Here is a 19815-nt window from a genome sequence, read left to right as displayed (position 1 = left end):
TTTAAATATTTGTCATCAGTACTTATAAGATCCTCTGATTTTTTCCCCCAAAGTATCTATCTAATTACTTGGATCCTAACATGAGGATGATTCAGGACTGGGTATGTAGTTCAGTAATCGACGAATTACCTCCACTATCCAGAACCTACTATGAAACTCAACACCACATACAAATACAAAGATACACGTAAGCCTGCTTCATGCCTTTAGAATTCAGAAAAAAATACACACAATACTGTTGATGAATATTTTAAGACTACTCCTTTCACACACTTCAGCTTTCTGACTCATTGACTCATAACTAAAGAAATCAAATAAGCAATATCTTATTGCTTATGATGATGATCAGAAATGTTTAAAATATCCTTTAATTTTTTTTTTTTTAGTTAAGAAGAGAAAATGGAGAAACTTTTGATAACACACCAGGAAACCAAAATGCCTCATACATAAGTACATGGGAATTCTCATTCAGAAATTTGCAACCTAAACAGCCAGAAGAAATAGCATATCAAGAGTCATATAAAGGTGAACCAAGTCAATATGAGGCTCTCTGCCTAGAAAGAGTAGAAAAGATACATTCCTCATCTCATAAACAGCTAAAGTAAGTTTAAAAAAATCATGAGAAAATGTTAGTAACTTGTCTCAGAAGAATAATTGCTACTAAAGATATTCATGGGGTTGCATGATGGGAAATTGACCTAGAGAATATAATTCTGGAAAATACACTTAGTAAATACACTTTCTCTTACTACATTAACCCAAAAAATTTTGATTTTCCCCCCACGTTTTAATTCTCACAGCATTCTCCCCACCCATACACACAAAATCCTAATGTTGCACCTTTTCAGATAAATATTCTATATAAAATTACAGATCAAAATTCTTATGAATTTTTAACTAATTATTTTATTTTTATTTTGAGATCATAATACTATTTACATTGTCCTCCTCTTCCTTTTCCTCATTGTTTGGATATGATACTGTACACTAACAGGTCAGGTCATACTAATGCTACACCTGGGCCACATCCTAACACTTTAGAAATTGGGTTTCATCTTTGTTTTCTGATATAATTACTAGAGGGTTTATAGGGGGTAAATGTCCTCTGAAATTTGTTAAAGCTGTTTTAAAAATACAGATATCATTTCCGCCTTCCCCTCCCTACCTCCAACACCTCACACGTGAATTCCTTGATCTCTCTTAATTTCATGGTCTGTGGCCTCGTTTCCTTTAGTCGCTGGTATATAATATGTGTGTTTCAGTCCATATAATGTTTCTGATATGTATATATATGACTTCAGGATGATCATTTATTTGATTTTGGATAACCAGTTGGAGGACTCCTCCCTAGGAAGGACTGTTTTTCCTATTCTCAATCTTCCTTAGTCTCTTACTGTTCGGGTATAACCTGAGGCTTTGTGGTATTTCCGCCTTCTGTGTTATCATGTCTGTTAGCGTCACCTTCTCTCAGGTCTTGTTTTGGCAGCCATTTTGAGGAGACCTCATATGTGTAGCTTCTCTGACATTTATAGGAGATGTAGTCTCATGGCAAACTTTCTCTCCCCACCCCCCCCCCGCCTCTCTCTCTCTCTCTCTCTCTGTCTTTCCCATCCCCTCTTCTGTGATGTTCCCCTAGCCTTCGCTACAGAAATTGTTTCTTAGATGTACCGCCTGTCCAGATGTGGCTTCTTTTCATTGTTCCCATCAGTTACAAGGAGAAGTTACTTTGATGAGGGGCTTGAGTTAAACTTATCTTAGGGTATAAGGATAAATATTTAGGATGCAGTTAGAAATTATGTTGCTTTAGTAATGTGACAGCAGTAGGTTTTTCTCCAAGATACATGGCATCCCTAACTCAGGGTAGTTAGCTAGGTTTCCAGTACGAGGAAAGATTCCTGTCTTTGGACTTTAGGTTTACTTAAGGAACTATTGGTGTCTTCTGTAATAGAGACTTACCTTCAGCCTCTGGGGGACAATTGTTGAAGTTAACAGGCTTCATAGCTTTGGGGCAACTACTGTTTGTTTCCCTCCCTTGAAATTTCGCATGACACCTTCAAGTACTATGAAAACTCATAAACTCCCATGGAAGAAAGTTTCAGACCCGATCCAGTCCTGAAACTCTAGGGTCTATGTCCAGAATGCATGGTGTCTCCAGAAATACTGACTTAACCTTTGGGAGGCAACCAAGGGTAACAGCAATTAGCCTGTAATCTTTTGAGAATCTCTTGGACAGCCCTGACCAGCAATTCAAAAGGGGCCTTCTCATGCCTGGCATGAGGGATTTTGTTAAGCAGCCTATGAAACTTAGGGGATCTTTGTTAGTACAGGTGGGAGAATTTCATTTAAGCTATATGGATACACACTGCTTTGTATGTATTGTACCTAATTTTAGGAAAACAGATAATACGATTCCTTATGGCTTACTGTTTGTATTGACAGCACTCCTCTCCCCCCTAACTAAAAATAACTTCATCTTTCCCATTTCCTCATTCATATCACGTGTTCCCTGCTATCCCCCCCATCCATTGTTCCACTCCCATGGTCCTCTTTTACTTTCTTGTTGTCTGTTCTTACTCACATTACGTAATCACATCTGAAAATGTGAAGTCAAGGGTGGGGAAAAAGAGAACTTACGTCATGTGACCTCACTCACTCTATTTTCCAGTTCCATCCATCTGCCTGCAGATTTCATTACTCTTTGCATGCGAGTGGTATTTGGTTGTGTATGTCACACCATTTCTCTGTCCATTCATCTGTTCGAGGACTTGTAGGTTGTTTCCCTTCCCTAGCTGCTGTGATTAGAACGGCAGTGAGCATTGCTAAGACAGGTATGCACAGAGTAGGGTGTCCATCCCATTGGGCATGCACCAATGAGGGGTTTAGCTGGGTCATGTGATAGCTTCGCTTATAGCTTGTTCAAGGGTTCACCATACTGATTTTTTAAAGAGTGACTGTGACTGTACCCACTTGCAGTCCTACCAACAGTAAGTGAGGGGTCCCTTTTCTGTGCATCCTCCCCAACATTTGCTGTCGGTTTTGCTGATCTTTGCTTTTCTGACTCGGATAAGAAGAAATCTTAAAGTTGTTTCAATTTGTATTTCCCTAATTGTTAGGGACCATGAATATTTCTTGAGATATTTTTAGCCCTGGTTTGTTTGTTTCTTTATTTGTTTCTTTGTTTTTCTTTCTTTCTTTTCAGAATTCTCTATTCAGATCCCAGGCCCATTTTTTGAATGGGTCACTTGTTTTTGTTTGTTTGTTCTTTAGCTTTTTATACGTTCTAGATAATAATCCCCTATCTGACAAATCTCAGAGAAACATTCTCTCCTTCTCTATGGACTTCCTCTTTACCGGCGAGATTGAGAGTGATGCATGATGGGCCTGTGGGTTTGGGGAGTAGTCCTGACGGTCCTTCTAAAGTTCGGTCGCTGCTTTTATGTGTCTTGGTTCCCACTACAGTGAGGTAACCGTGATGGGCGGAACTCACACGGCTCCTTGGCAAATACAAGTGTTTCTAATACAATCAAAAATCTTTCAGCAGAGCCGTTTCGGTGGGCAGCAGTTGAACCTGCTGAGCCACACATCAGAGACAGACGTTTCTCTGCTCCCTGCATTGTTTGATTTTCACTTGGGGTTCGGAATCTAGAAACATCATTATTTCCTTGCTCGATTTTGAAGCACGACTCAGCGCTTGTCCAGCTTATTTACAGAGTTCAGAGGTTGCTTGGTAGGGGGCTTCATCTACTTGACTGCCAGATTTAGAGGTCAGTCACTTAGGAATCCTTCATGGAAAATGAGGTGCCTAGTACTTGCCTTTGTGATCCTCACAGGTCTAAGGAGAGGCAAGATGAGGCCAGGAGGGGGCCTTTTGAGAAAGTGGAGGCCAACAGGTCTGCACCCCACATGCATACCGTGAGCCCTGCTGCAGGCATCACTGCGCCTGAGAGTCTCTATGACAACCGGGGACACAACGCCCAAAGAGAACCCTTGGTCCCAAGCTTGAGGCCTCAGCCCTTAGCTGAGTGTGTGGAGAACTTCCAAAACAGGGTAAGTTGTGCTACACAGGTTGCCTTAGTTTCAGATGGCTACCATCATTCCAGTTTTTAAACTGGTGACTGATTGGGTTGTTTATTTAACCAATTTGCTCCAAGTATATATCACAATCGCATGTTAATAAAGAAAGGAAACCACCTTTACAAACTCTTACAGATTATGTTTTCAGCAGATAACTTTTCCTTAATTCGAGCCAATAGACACAGCTACTCAAATGCATTTAATTTTCATTCCAGGCTGTACAGAAACTAAATTTTATAAAACTAGCATTGCTGTTGTGGGTAAACTTGGCAAGGGGTTGGCTCGTCTTCTAAGCAATTTTGGTTTGTCTCCAGGTGGAATAGAGTCTTCCTCCAGCATGGCAGGTTTGACAGTCACTTTGTATCTCATGCCAATGCCTAGAGTTAAGTGACTCTGAAAGGAATAATTTTTTTGAAGTCTGTATACTTGCTACACCAAAAAAATTATAAAAATGGCCTTAATTATTTTTATTTATCACATGTTAGCTTCAATTTTTGTTCAAACGTGATTACTGCTGCACAGTCTTACAATAAACTTAATCTCCTCAATCAAATATTTCAATTTTCAAAATGGAGTAACTTTTGTCTTTCTCCTAATTTTTTACCTGAAGGGATAATGGCTCAGATTGTGGTAACATAAAAAATCTTCAAATCACAACTATAATGAGAAGAGGAATTCTGTTTCCTCCATCCCCGGTCTCATTGACACACTTTCCCGCATCCTCTAGAATTCCAAGACAAATCTTGCCACCTAAACACATGATTAAAGTATCTATTCTTTTAGGACCACAATTCGTTTTTATTAATAGTTATTTGTGTCATTCTCCAATATTCATTGTGACAAGCAAAACTGATATATTTATTCATTGGAACTTAGCACTTGTAAGAACTTTGATTAAAGTCTTACTAAGACTCCATTTATGAAAACTCTTGTCAAGAAGTAATTTTCCTCAAGAATTCGAGTGAGTGGTAGTTTTCTGCAGCTTCTTACTAGCACTGTTGTTAATAAGGTACTCTTGGTTATTACGGCCTTTAAAAATCTAACTCTGTGAAGACTTTCTACACTGGCTCGTTTCACATCCATCATTTATTTAGTTTTCAATTATCCAAAGTTTAGTGAATTAAAAATAACATTTTTCTAATAATGTACAGTTCGAGAAAATCTTGACAAAGACAGATCCTTTCTTCTCTGTTGAAACTTGGTTAGGACGGGTTGGAAGGATGGGAGGCCGGAATCCTCTGGAGTGTTATCCCTCAGAAGTCTGATTGCTTTAAGTGTTGCTAATAGATGCTGGCAGAAACTCCATTTTGGTGTGGGAGCATGTAAGCTTGATATATAGACTAATATACTCACTTCATGATGATGAGTCATGTGGAACATTTTCTAAATTACTGTTGGAAGTCACAAGGCATCACTTTTGCCACACTCTGTTCACTCGAAGCAAGTTCAAGATTTTCCAATATTCTACAATTTCTGGAAGGAATATTTAAAATAACAAGTTTATTCTCATTTCACTCAACCCGTATCAAGTAATTGGTCACTATGGACGAAGCCAATTTTAATTTACAAATTCAAAGACTCTTCCTTGTTCCCTGGGAGGGATGTGGGGGGGGGGGACACAGAGGGCAGACCATACCTGTGGTGACCTGGTTAGGGTGGAAGGAGCTCACTCCCTAAGGAAATGTTTCAGGTCATTTTGATCACGGCTCAGTTAACAGTTGTCCCAGAAGTGACTCTTCTCAGTCTTTCATCTGATGGTTTTCTTGTACCTCTGTGTAACAACAGTTCCCTCTCCTAAGGCTTTTGTGTTATTTCTTCCCCATTGGCCTTTATTACCTTCATGTCAGCCTTTCTGAAGCACTTGCGATTTTATATTCTAGGTCCAAAGAGTACCATACTCTGAAAATAGTTTTAATTTCAATTATTCTCCATGTTTTTATTCATTCTGTATGTTTTTCAAAAATACCTGATTCCATAGCAATAACATGAGAGTGATACACGAGTTTGTATGTGTGACATGTGAAAAGGCCCTTTCACACTCCACACCATGCACAGACACAAATATACACACATGTGCCTGAATCAATTTTTGCTGTGTTTTTAATTCAGATCAAATGTAGACAACATTGTTGGTAAACATCTTAAGGCTATAGTTTTCACACCTTAATTACTCAAAATTGTTGACTTGAAAATAGAGGAATCAAACACTTGCATGTACTGTTATCACAAATTTAAATATGTTTATTTCAAATTTTAGGTCAGAGAAGAAAGTCATGAAACTTTTTATAACATAATAGGAAACCATAATGCCTCACACATAAAGCCACAGGAATCCACTCATACAAACCTGCAGCCCAAACACCCAGCAGAATCAACTCATCAAGCCTCATATGAAGCTGAAACAGAAAAATATGAGGATGACTACCTAGAAAACGTAAAAATGATGAGCTCATTAGCTTATGAACAACTAAGGTAAGAAATGAAGCGAAAGAAAACTAGTGCCAGTAATTTGTGTCTGAAGAATAATTATCAGTGAAAGATGTTTATGAGATTGAATGCTGTGAAATAAAGGTAGAGAATATAATTATGAAAAATAATGTTTATAAACAACTGCTCTTTAAAATGTTTGCCCAAAGTAGCTTCTATTATTTTCCAAGTTTGGGTTACATGGCATTCCTCCCCTGCCCCACATATATAATATACACTGTATCTTGTATGTAGTTGCACTATGGTAAAGATCAGAATACCCATGGATTTTTTTTTAAAGTTAGTCGTTTAACTATTGTTTGAGTATACTACCTGAGCCCGGGGGTCAAGTATAGTAGAAATGCTACATGGGATTGGGGGGAGGGGAGCGGGGGAGACAGACCCAGGCTCCAGCACTTTAATTGACTTTCAACTGTGTTGATTGGTGTTACCACTAGAGGGTTTGCACAGACAGGTGGTCTTTCTAAGGTTCTCTGTGCTGTGTGACATCATGAGGAGGTTAACATCAAGGTGAAGAAGAGCATAATTTAATAGTGGTTGAAACTGTTTCATGTTCATTGAGAGGGACGTGTGGAGACAGAATGGCCGGCCCCGTCCATGATGACTTTGTGAGCACAGGAGAGTTCATTTTAGCTCTTATTATAATCAAAGAGCTAGACATCATCTACAGAGCTCCTTGGGTAGTTACAAGTGTTTCTTGTTTATTTGTTTGTTTGTTTGTTTTTGTTTTGTTTTTTGTTTCTGAGACAGGGTTTCTCTGTGTAGCCTTGGATGTCCTGGACTTGCTTTGTAGACCAGGCTGGCCTTGAATTCACAGAGATCGGCCTGACTCTGTCTCCCAAGTGCTGGGAATGCAGGCATGTGTCACCGCACCCAGCTACAAGTGTTTCTAATTACACAGTCAAGAATCTTGCAAGTTGCGTTCCAGCAAGTTTAAGCCACTGAGCTACACATCAGTGACAGTCATTTTTCTGTTTCTTGCATTATGTTACTTCCTTTTTTAGCTTTTAATCCAGAAATATAAATATTCACAGTTCAACTTTAAATAATAACTGTATACATGGCTTATCTAACACATTTACAGTATTCAGACGATGTTTGGTGGGAAATTCCTTTACCCTCTTTTTTTTTGCCAGTTTTAGGGGGTCCTTTATGGGAAAATGAGATGCTTATGTTTTCATTTATGATCTCCACAGGTCTCAGAACCAGCAAGACAAAGCCATTAGGAAGAGCTTTGAGAAAATGGAGCCTTGTAGTCCTGCACCAAGCAAATGCACAGCAAGTCCTGAACTGGGCTTTGCTGCTGGACACAGCTCCAACAGTTTGGGACCCAGAGGAAACTTCATTCAGAGAGAAGCTGTGATGGTGCCAAACTTAAGGCCATGGCGCTTTGTGGAGAGTCTAGATTGCTACCTATGCAGGGTAAGCTGCACTATGCTTTTTGATTATGGTTTCGGGGCTCTGTTATAAGTCTTGTTTTTAATTGGGTGGTAGAATTTACTCATCTTAAATTGATTTCCCAATCGTACACATTTTTAAATCCTTGAAGTTTTTCACTTTCAGCAAATAACCTCTTCTTTGAGTCAATAGGTGTAACTACTAAAACATTCCAAACTTTCTTTAAAGGCAATAGCGAAGTTAATTTTATAAGCTAGTGTTTTTTCTGTAGTCACAGGCAGACTTGGAAGGGGTTGGCTTGGCTCCTAAGGAACTTTGCTTTAGTTCATGTTCAGAGTAGTCTAAAGGGTGTCTCTCCCCCACCCCACACTCAGCATCTAAGCATTTCCTTTTCTGCGGATGCTATGCGGATCCTTCATTCCTTCAGCTTAGTTTTCCAGATGGAGTTTCACTGCGTTGTCCTAGCTGTCCTGAAACTCACTCTGCAGACCAGGCTGGCCTCAAACTCCGAGATCCACCTGTCTCTGCCTCCTAAGTGCCAGTATTAAAGGCCTGCACTACCACCGCCCTGGTGGATGCTTCAAACTTAATGTAATCTGCGAGGAATACATTTTATGAAGGGTCTATACCTACAAAATCAAAGGAATTTAAGAATATTCTTTTAATTTCTGTTTTAATTACCTCATGCTGATTTCAGTTTTTGTTCAATGTAACTATTGCTGTACACTTTATTATCATGAAGGCTATTTTCTTAATCCAAATCTGATGTTTCAACGTGCACATTATTAATCTTCTGTACCTTGCTCTCACACGAGGGATTGAGAGCTAAGTTAAGGTATATGGCACCTTTCCCTTGCTACTTCCTTAAAAACATGCAGTCCACTTCTAGCCACAGTCTCATGTGTGACTCCATGCTGTCCCCATACCCATTGGAGTTGTCATAAGAATATTTTCATAAAAATATGTGGAAAGCTTTTTTAAAGATTACAACTTAACGCATTTCCTTTTCCAATTATTCACTGCTGCAGACATTGAAATAGTTATCGTAGTAGACTCTAACATTTGTTAGAATGTATTTGATTAAAGTTCAGAAACCATCATTACCTGTATATCAAAAATGGTTGAAGCCATCCCACAGTATGTCACTTACAGAGTGTGAAATAAAACACAATATTTGAGTCAGTTCAAGATGAGTATCTACTACTGGTGCTATATATAAAAATATAAAAACTAAAGATTAAGGTGGATGATAGAATACAAGGTACCAGGCAGATATTATGTTATACAGAGTTTATTAAATGAGCATGGGGGGAGAAGGAAAGGGGAGGAAGGCAGTACCCCAGAGAGAGAGGGGAGAGGTAGAGAGGAGAGGGAAGTAGAGAGGTAGAAAACTAGAAAAGTAGAGACGTAGAGAAGTAGAGAGGTAGAGAGAGAATAGAGAGCAGCCACATGGAGGATGTCTTTTATATGGTCCAGGGCAGGGCCACGCCCCCGTGACAGGTAAGCAGTGGCATCACAGGTAGGCAGACTGAAGCAGAATCCTTACAACTGGAACAATTTTTCATTGTAAGAAAAAAATATTTTTAAAAAACCATCTTTTATTCTATATATACTGTTATTAAAATGCCCATTTCAATCAGCAAAAGTGGTCTCTATTTTTCAGGATCTTCCCAATGCCAGAAAATATCACAGACACATTAACTAGGGCCTCAACTCTCTCTCCAACCCAGCTATCATCTTTAAAAATAAGAGGAAAGAAATGTCTAAAATTTCCTAATAAGTTTTACAACCGAATATCTTAAAAGGGAAAAATAAACAAACTTTCTAACACTTCAATTAGATCCCAAGTAGCTGATTTTTTTTTTCTCCATTGTTTTGGAAGCAGCACCAGGAAAAGAAACTTGGTGGTGGCTGGGCAGCTTGAGGGAGCCAACCCAGTGCCCAGGGCTTGCTGCTCTTGTCCTGTCAGAAAGCCAGACCCAAGCAAATGGATGTGTTTGTTAATTAACAGAAAGGCCAACAGTTGTGAAGAGAGTGGTGCCGGAGTGAATAGAGGATCACACAGAGTGTCCGACCTTAGCCAAGACTGGGACTCTGAGGCTACTGGATCTGGCACTGAGAGTAGATAGTGGGGAAAGCCTGTGTGCCAGGCCCCTTCTCTTTCTCTTCTCTTTTAAAGCGTGGTTTAAATCACACATTTCGTAACTAAGTGAATAAATGTAATCAATGTAGTGGGAAGGTATCAAAGTTCCTGTTAAAGCACTATTTACTGTTTCCTGTCTGAGGAAGTCGCGAAGCAACAAAATTCTAGTTTCACCTGTGACTCTAGCCTATATTTCCCTTACTATTCAAAGTCAACTTATTGCTGAAACTTTGAGTCATCATACAGATGGAGTAATATCTTAAGTATTTTCCCAGAAGTACAGTTTTGTATGCCACTATAGTTTCTTCTTTTGTGTGTTTAATGTTTTGAAAACTGGCCACACCGAAGACATTAAATAATTAATTAATCATTGAATGTCTCTCTAAAGTAAAATTTTGTTAAAGTGAAAAAATCAGATTATATTTTATTTAAGGGCATATTTTTGCTAAGAATCATAAAGTAATGCATCTGGAATAAAGGAAGAGTTGAATTGATTAATCTTTGTACAGAAATAATGAAGCCACATCCCCAATATGGTGTACAAAAAGTAGACAGATGTTCGTTAATTGCAGTTTTTACTCAAAGTGACCTTACCAACATTATACACATAATCTATTCCTCTAGGCACAATTACATTTATCTGATCCGACTTAGGTGATGACTTTTCAAACCATTCTTCAAGTAGAAGATGTCCCTAAAAGGATTATCCAAAGGTCACATTTTCCTTTTCCAATTTTATATATTTTTTAATTAACATGCAAAGCATTAGGTCTTGATATAGCATTTTCAAGCATAACTTATTTCTTGTAACAGCATCCTCCATTTTTCCACCTATCTCTTCCACCTACCCACAACAACAGAGGCCACTTTCTCAGCATCATTCGGGTAGTAGTATTTCTTGTTTAACAGAAGCCTTATAAATATTATTTGAATTTTTGCAGACATGGCAGGAATTGTGTAACGACCACCACTAGAGAAGACAGAGGAGGTGTGTTTTATGAAAAGCACGAATTAAGCCTAGTCAGTTCTGAGATAAGTGATCAGAAACAATAAATGGCTTCAGTTCCCTTTATTCAACTAATAAATTCTACATTAAATATTTTGGCTGCTGACATAAAATAAAAGATGTGAAAACGTGAATGTTTGTAATTATTCTTCATTTACTAGTCTGCGTTCCTTTGCACTGCTCTTGGTTAATTATTTGTGAGGGGGTGTGCTACCTAAAGAAAGAGAAAGGGAGGGCTAAACAGGCCAAGATTGCCCTGCCCTTCCCCACCCCCACCCCTGTATTCCCAGAACAGCAGCCAGCTGTTCACCATTCTCCCTAAGCAGTGTTTCTCCATACTGCTGGGCTCCTGGGCAGGCAAAGGAATACTGCAGTCTCCACAGGGATGTGACACGTGTGTGTGTGTGTGTGTGTGTGTGTGTGTGTGTGTGTGTGTGGTGTGGCTAGCAACAGAGACAGTGGCCACTCCTGGTTGCTACAGATGCCAGGGAATTTTAAAAAAGCACTGGGCAGGCAGGGTCCGGGGGGGGGGGGGTGAGAGCCCCAGAGGGAGAGACAAGCACTTCACCCTGGCCCCTCACTTTCTGGCTGCCTAGTCCCTTCCCTGTCCAGAAAGCCAACATGCAGGAATCACACCAAGCAAGGGTGATGGCTGGCCTGGGCCCCTAGGTATGCCGTGCGCCTCCAGCAGCCTCTTGAGAGGGCTTGGATGATAGAGAAATTTGTAGGAAATGAGACACTGGAGCAGGGTGGATGCTGACTGCCTGCACCCTTGGGTTCCTTATGGACAATTACAGGACTCTGCTAACATGTGAAACTGGCCTTTATGGAGTAAAAGGCAGACGTTCTGCAAATGAAATAGGAAAATAGAATTAAACCCCACCCAGTAGGAGTTATTCAGTGTCACTTGGAAACAGCGGTTCTATTGATAGGTCCTATTAGAAATTATACTTGGATTAAAGACATTTTTAATTGAAGACTTTAAGGATTAGGTTAATTTATGTTTTTGTATAGCCAAGAAAAGGAAATTGAAATAGAAAAAAAATACAAAATTGTTGCTTGGATTTGAACAGTGGGCAGTATAAAATTGATTAATTTTATTCTGAGTTCCTCCAAGAATGCTGCTGTTCCCTGGTGGGGGAGGGGAGGAGGAAGCTAGTGTCCTTTCAAAATAAAGAAGGCTGTTTTCTTGCATGGTTGTGTGGATTAGCAATTTCCCCCTACTTTCTAAGCAGATAACAAGCTGTAAACTTTATTATTGGAGTTACACTCCGATGTTTAGTTTTGAAACAGCACAGATCCCTATGTTAAATTTAGATTTGAGATACCGTAAGAAGAATGACACAATAGAAATGTCTATTAAGTAGTCTTTTGAGGTAATGAGGGGTTCATGTGTATGTGACATGTTTTCAGGATGTAGATGATAAAGGACTGTAGCATATGTGTTAAAGACCTGCTGGTTGTTTTGATTTTTTTAAACTATATACTGTATTTAAAAGTCATACATGCATACAACGTTTGGATCATACCCAAGCCTTATTCTTTCCCTATCCCTGATGCCCCCCCCCCCCCCAGCAAACAACTTCCTCCACAACGTCATGTCCTCTTTCACTTTTTAAACAAATTTATTCCCAGTGAGTCCATTTGATGTTGCCTGTTGGTGCAAGTGTGTAGGACCATGCTGAAGCATTGGTAGCCTTTCAAGGACCACATCTCCAGAGAAAGCTTACTCTCCCTAGCCCAGGAGCAATGAGCCACCAGTACCTCCTCGGACAGGAATTGGGCTAACAAGATACTTCATGAGCCTTGCCACTCATGCTGGGATTTGGGCTTTCTTGATCTTTTGCGCATCTTGTGAATGTAGTCACAGCCACTGTTGGTTCATTATGCAGTTGTACATTTGTGTGCATCAAATACTGTTTCATAACCATCACCCACTACATCTGGCTCTTACAATCTTTCTTCTTCCTGTTCTATGATGATTCCTGAGGCTCCGTGATATACATGTCCCACCATACTTTATTCTCTGCCTGTTACCAGTCATAAATCACTGTATTACTATCTATTACAAAAAGAAGCTTCTGTGATAAAGATTGAGAGATGAACTACTTTAATTAAAGGTAAGTGTTAGGGTGGACATTTTATCACTATGCCCATTTAGCAGAATGAGAGTAGTAATTTCTTCCGTGGAGCTTGGGACCTACCCAGCCATAGTTCTGGTTCAGTTACTAGTACCCGGCCTGGGGTCCATATTATGGGCTGGGCTTTAAGTCCAATCAGAAAGTGATTGGTTGCTCCCTTACCACTTGTGCCACTATTGCAACAGTGGACACAAGTTGCCATACCATTTGTTAGTGTGACCCAAAAGTTTCGCACCTAGATAATACTGAGGATGACCTTTCTCCTCCAGCAGTGTGCTTTTACTGTCTCCTCTGAGAATGTCATAGGCCAGTCTCAAGTAAGATCAAGGTGTCCGCCGCTGTTTAATACCAGATATGATGGTAGTAAGACTGTGATATGCTAAGGCTAAGCAATAGTTTTGTTTTATTTACATGCATGTGTTAGCATTTACATATATAAAAGTATACTCAATCCTCAGCGTCCTTGGCCACTGCTGCCCTGGGTCAGCTGTTCTCAGGACTGTCTGTCCGAGACAGCTCTGTCCCTCTGTCTTACCATTATTGCCCCACAATCTACCAGAGAGCTTCTCCAAGCCCCTCACACCTTGATTTGATTTAGACTGGCTTGAAGTTTAGATCTGAGTGAGAACAGATATAAATACGGGGACCACAGTTGCCCCTTTCTATATTATGTTCTATAAATGAGCACAGAAGCTTCTTTTTTTTCCAGATGGATATGAGTTTACATATTGAAAAAGGCCCACTGCCCCCAAAAGCTCCTTCCTGAGACAGTCACCAGGCCCCGATTCAGGCCTGAGAGCCCATAAGGAGCCATTGGCTCTGATGGCAACCACAATGGAGTTTTCCCAGAGGGTGTGGCTCAGCCTAGCCCTGGTGCTGGAGCCCAAGAAGGCGCAGGTCCACCCACGCCCCTGAGGAATTCTTCCATGCCAGCATCACTGCTCTCCTGTCCTAGACGCCCCAGCACCCAGGCTACTGCACAGCCTGAGCCAGAAAGAGATGGTTACTGTGGCATCTGCAGTCCCTGGTGTCCTTGTACTGAGGCGCATGCCCCTCTGGCACCCAGGTTCTTGTGGAGCCTTGGAACCACGGGAGACCCTGGATGAGATTCAGAGATGGAAACCTAAGCACAGAAGCCCTGGAGTGCATCTGTAGGATTTAAAGGCTAGAGTGCCAGGGCACAGGATTAACGGGCCTGGAAGCTGGCCTAGATGCTCAGTTGCCTGTCTATCCTGGAGCCCCATGCTGCCATTCAGAGAGTTGCGGAAATAAAGATTAGCAGGGCAGTTTGCAGGGCTCTTAGGACGAACAGGCGCACTGCCTCCAGGCAAAAGACCCTTCCCAATTCTAGCAAGCGTATCTTTCCGGGGAATATGAAGGACAGCCAAGCCCTGTCTTCCTCATTCCAAACCTACCTGGAGGTCCCTCCTGGCCTAGGAGGAGGCTCAGTGTCATAGTAAGTACCCTGTTGTCCTGTTCTCCCACAGGCAAGTGGGAGAGGCAGGACCAGATTCATGCTTGTGCTGCCCTCTGCTGCTCCTTCAGAGATCTGCTACCATGTCATTTGTTGTTGCCTGTGCTTGGCCAGTCCTACCTTTGGTGACACAGGACTGACCTCCCAGGACAGAACTGCATCCTCAGTCTGTCCCCCAGCACTCAGTGCCTGGTCCACTTTATATTTCTGGTCTTCTATGCTCAGAGAACAAATTCTTGGGAACACTGTACGTGCCAGGCACCAAGGGGCTTCTAGGCAGGCTTGGGTCAGGACTGAGCAGGAGAGACCCGATGTTTGAGGAGTTCGGAAGGGGAACAGCGTTATTCCCGCAGAATGGCAAAATCTGCATCGAGAAGGGGTAGTAGTAGCTTTTGAAGGATGTACCGGAGGAGGAATCTGACACAGAGAGGTGTCACAGCTGGTGAATGACATGCAGAAGTCCCGCAGGGAGCCACCAGCAGGGCAGCAGGAGCAGAGAGAGCAGGCTATGACCCTCAGGCAAAAGGAGTCGAGCTTTATGGAGGTGGTCAGGGGTGATCTGAAATGTGCAAGAAAAGGACCAGCTTTCCATGTGACAACATCCCCTTACTGATCATCCTGATGGGATGAGGGGGGGGGGGTGTCATAGATGTGAAGATCATCATTGCCTCCTCAGATCCCTGTCTCGGGCCTTAAAGACACTGGTTGGCTTGTTAGTGTCCGTTCCAAGACTTTAACACTAAAGGTTTTTCATAATTAATATTTCAAACTCAGTTCATAGAGACAAAAGTTAAAAACTCTATCGTATCTTTTAAAAATAGACATCAGCCTTTCCTACATTCTAACACCACCCCCTCTGTTAATGCACTTCTCCCATAGGCCTCTTGCCTGGTTTCCACATGTACTCCAAGCCTAAGATGAAACTAATGATTCAAAGCTGGGCTCCACATATGAGAGCATGCAGCATGTGCCTTGTTTGGTGTGAGTGTTTCTGAATGATAAATAAATAAGTAAATAAAAAAGAATGTGACTGCTCTGAGGGGCTTCTATGGTGGAGGAGACTTATTTTAGATATGAGAGCGAGCACAGTCAGAGGCAGGGATATTGGAGAGTCTAGAGTGGACACGGCCAGCAGACTGAGTCAGGCCATGTGAGGAAGAGGGGGAGGGAAGGAAGAGGGGGAGGGAAGGAAGAAGGAGAGAGCAGAAGCAGGAGCAGCAGCCAAGAGGGCAAGAGGCAAAAAGCCCCCCCCCCAAAAAAAATGGGGTGTGTGACCAAAATGGCTTGGTTTTATATAGGGAAGAGTGGCTGGGGCAGGGCAGCGCAGACTCTGGGCTGGAGAAGTTTAGGGTAGAGAGCAGGGTATGCCAGCAAGGAGGACCCTGGGACAGGTAGGGACTGAGGGAGACTGGCCCTGGCTAGCCAGAGACCACTCTGATATGATAATAGGCAGCTCAATTAGTCCTTTGTCCCGAGGTTGGAAACTAGCAGTTTCCTGTTTCATGCATTTACCTTCCATTTCCATTATTTCATTTTCCTTTGCAGCTGAATGAAATTCCACCATGTCTATAAGCACATTGTTCTTATCCACTCATCAGTCTGTCGAGGGACATCTAGGCTAATTTCCATGTCCTAGCTTTTGTGAACAGAGCAGCAATGAACATAAACATGCAGATATTTATGTAAGGCATAAAGTCCTTAGGGTATGTATCTAGGGGTGGTGTAGCTGGGTCGTATGGTAGTTTTATTTCTAGGAGAAGGCTCTTTGTTTTTGTTTTTTGGTCGAAACATCTAGACCGATTTGCAAAAAGCCTGAACTAGTTTACATTCCCACCAACAGTGAATGAGAGCTCTCATTTCCCATCATCCATGCTGGCATTTGTTGTCCTTTGTTTTGCTGGTGGGGATTCTCAGTAGTGTGAGATGGAGCACTAAAGCAGTTTGATCTTCATTTTCTTGAAAGCTAATGGTGTTGAATGCTTTTTAAAGGTGTTTACCAGCCGTTCGTAGTCCTTGTGAGGACTTTCAGTTCTGTTCCATTGCCACATTTTTAATTAGGCCACTTATTTTCTTGGTGCTATTTTGTGTGTCTATTCTTTACACATTCTAGACACTGAGCCTTTGATAGATGTGTAGATGGCAAAGGTTCCCCCCACTCCTATTCTTTTTACTGCCCCTTTACTGGGTTGATAGTTTCCTCTTCTATGTAGAATCTTTGCCATTTTGTATGATCTTACTTGCAGCAGGGTCCTACTCAGAAAGCTCCTTGCTGTACCTATTGAAGTTTACTCTCTGCTTTCCTCCAGCATTTACAGAGTTTTAGAACTCCATTCTTGTAATGTTGAGTTTTGTGCAGGGTGAGAGCCAAGCCTCAAGACTCATTCTTGTGCATGCTGAAATCAAGCATTGCTTTTTCTCCAATATATATTTTTGGTATCTCTGTCAAAAATAAGCAAGCTGTACAGACTTTACCTGACTCCTCTCTTCTACTCCACTCATATGTGTGTTTGATGCATGTCAGTTCCATGCTGGTTTTCTTACTCATTGCTCTATAGTATAATTTCAAATTTGGATGTGAAATCTCCCAGAGAATTCTTTTTCTTCAGAATTGATTTGGCTACTCTTGATCTTGTGTGCTTCCATTTAAATTCTGAGACTGTGTCTTCTACACCTGTGAAGAATGGCCCTGACATTTTTGTTAGGTTTAAACAAGAAAGGGGGGGTGCAGTAGTGGAGAAAATGTGGGGCAGGGAAAGACTAGGCAAAATAAAGGACATATGAAAAAACAGTAAAGAAACCTACTATCCTGCAATTAAAAACTGAAAAATTAAAAATGCACGATTAAAATGTAATTGGAGGAAGTGGTATAACATATGAGGTATAAAATAGTGTAGAATACTGGTACTTAAAGGGTAAGCATGTGATACATAATGTGGGAGAGAGGAGTATGGGGAATGGTAGGGGATAGCGATAGTTTAATCAAAACTAATAATGTTTGAAAAAACTTTATGAAAAGCCACTTGTTTATAATCTAATTGCATATTCATTTTTAAAGGAGCCTGACTGGGGGTACCCTGCCTGCACTGGTTGCTAATGGTTCTCTGAGAAGACGTGTTATTAAGTGGAAATCATAGTGCCAGGTGTGGGATACATACTTATGAGTTATTGGTCCTGGTGGACTCAGAGATGCCCAAACCACCATGGGCTATTTCCAAGGCTCATGCTTATCTGTCAGAACTAGATAGGAAGGCCCATGGATGAAGACACCACACGCTTTGGTTGCAGAGCATGGAGAAATGAAGTGGTAACTGACCGAGTTCCTCCCTGCTGGCTAGCCTACACAGTGTCAGAAAGTGCTATGCAGCTCTGGAAAGGTATCAGTGGTCTTCTTATTCAGCCTTGGGCCTTACTTACAGCTTACAGCACTGACTTGCCAGGCATAACAAGCCCACTGGTACAGTATTGGCATGAAGGAACCCAACTAATTTCTGATTGGAGTCAGGACCCGCTCACAGGAGGAAATTCATGATTAGTACAGTAAGACTGATTTCATAGTTCAGGAGGTCATAAACCCTGAGGGAAACATAACCACAGCTATTGACAATTTATGGTTGCTGGGAGAGAGACACTAAGAGGCTGTAGCTGACTGTCCTACATACATACATGTACAGGCAACACTAAGTCAATATTTTAAAAATAGCATATGGCATGTGCTCTTGTCTCCTTTACTGTTCCTGAAGGCACAGAGATAAATCATTGACCTAGGTCTATTCCCTTGCTCTATGATAGGTCCTTGGAACAGCAGGAGGGTCCAGAACAGACTGCCTGAAGCTAAAAATTCACCAAGCTTTGCCCGGGAAGGCTGGCCATCTTGTTGGAACCGAGCCCACCCTAGAGACAGTGAGCAAGCAGCACACACTTCCACCGAGACTGCTGAATCCCACATGCCTCTAGCCTGGCCCAGCTCTTCCTCTATTTGGAACTAAAGCTCATGCCAACACCTTGAAATTGACTTGGGGTCATTGCCTTCATTATCTCTTCCTCTCTTTGCTTTTTACCACTTTGACCTCTGACTGGAATACTGGGATGGATGGCTGAGCCAAATCCACTGTGACTGCTGCCCCGGGCTTTAGACCTAGAATCTCTGACATCATACAGTATCTTGTCATCTGCTTTCTCCAATACATCAAAAGGTGCTCTTGATGAAGTTCCTCTATCCAGTGTCTGAATCTTGCCAAAAGCTCACAGGAAGAAGGACTAGAATTGAATTCAGAGCCCAGCTGAACTTTGGTCCAAGCCTCTGTCTGTTTTTATGGTCAGTTCATCCCCGCAGAAATCATTCACTAACTTTCTAAAGGTCCCCACAGCCTCATCATGCCCCTAAATTATTAATGAGGTCTTCAACATATGATCCTTCTTTGAATTTCACAGTCTGTGATCCCACTGTGTTAATGCATTCATCTGCCGCCGGTCATTTCTACCATCAGCTTGCTTTTATAGGCTCAAGTTATCGAATCTTTGGAGGGTAGAATGTTCCTTATCCCTACAGAGCCATCAGAGTTTCCTCTCTAGAGGCAATGAGGTTAGTTTAGTGTCAACACTTTTCTGTCACCCATGATAGATGCCATGGACACGTCTTCATACAAGTTCATGCTTGTCTTGATCGGATTCTGCCCGGGAAGAATGCTCTCCATTGGTAACAGGAAACCTCAAAAATTATGAGATGACAATGAGTAAGAGTTCTAAGACTGCACAAATATAGTAAATAATAAACAGAAGCTGGGAAGTGATCGGAACATTTGCATATATCTGGGACATTTTTCTAGGAGCTAGAAAGGATCAAGTCAGAATTTTTTTTTTTACAAGGATCTGAATAAGTACTCACTGATTTGGTCAAATATGCAAATACCCTCCTCAGAGACTCTTGGGCAAAAGACTTAAAACCCTGTCTTAGTCAAGACTAAGAACTCACCTCACCCCTACCATCAACTGCACTGAATTTTGAATTTGATTTAACGAAAACAACTTCTTTTTGTACATTAAAAAAAAAACTAGCATAATTTTAAACATGGTTGTTTTTGTTTCCTTGAGC

At 41.3% G+C, this 19815-nt stretch overlaps 1 protein-coding gene across 8 annotated transcripts in view; it reads left to right on the top strand.

Moving 5' to 3' along the window:
• LOC311607988 (uncharacterized protein) overlaps positions 1–18820 on the top strand; it is a 129822-nt gene extending 111002 nt beyond the window's left edge. For 6 of the 8 annotated variants that reach the window (XM_084800274.1, XM_084800276.1, XM_084800275.1 and 3 more), the window contains exons 58-62: positions 387–601; positions 3831–4047; positions 6332–6546; positions 7758–7983; positions 18513–18819. In XM_084800274.1, the coding sequence (XP_084656400.1) occupies positions 387–601; positions 3831–4047; positions 6332–6546; positions 7758–7983; positions 18513–18677 (1038 nt within the window). In that variant the 3' untranslated portion in view covers positions 18678–18819. Of the gene's footprint in view, positions 1–386; positions 602–3830; positions 4048–6331; positions 6547–7757; positions 7984–11043; positions 11235–18512 lie in introns of those variants that run through there. The other 2 variants (XM_084800279.1, XM_084800280.1) reach the window with 2 other exon arrangements.
• The last annotated feature ends 995 nt before the right edge of the window (positions 18821–19815 follow it).

This window comes from Acomys minous (assembly GCF_964271855.1).
Source record: "Acomys minous genome assembly, chromosome: 10".
Classification (NCBI taxonomy): Eukaryota; Metazoa; Chordata; class Mammalia; order Rodentia; family Muridae; genus Acomys; species Acomys minous.
The sequence above is the reverse complement of the archived record's forward strand: the minus strand, read 5'-3'. Positions and strand labels throughout refer to the sequence as shown.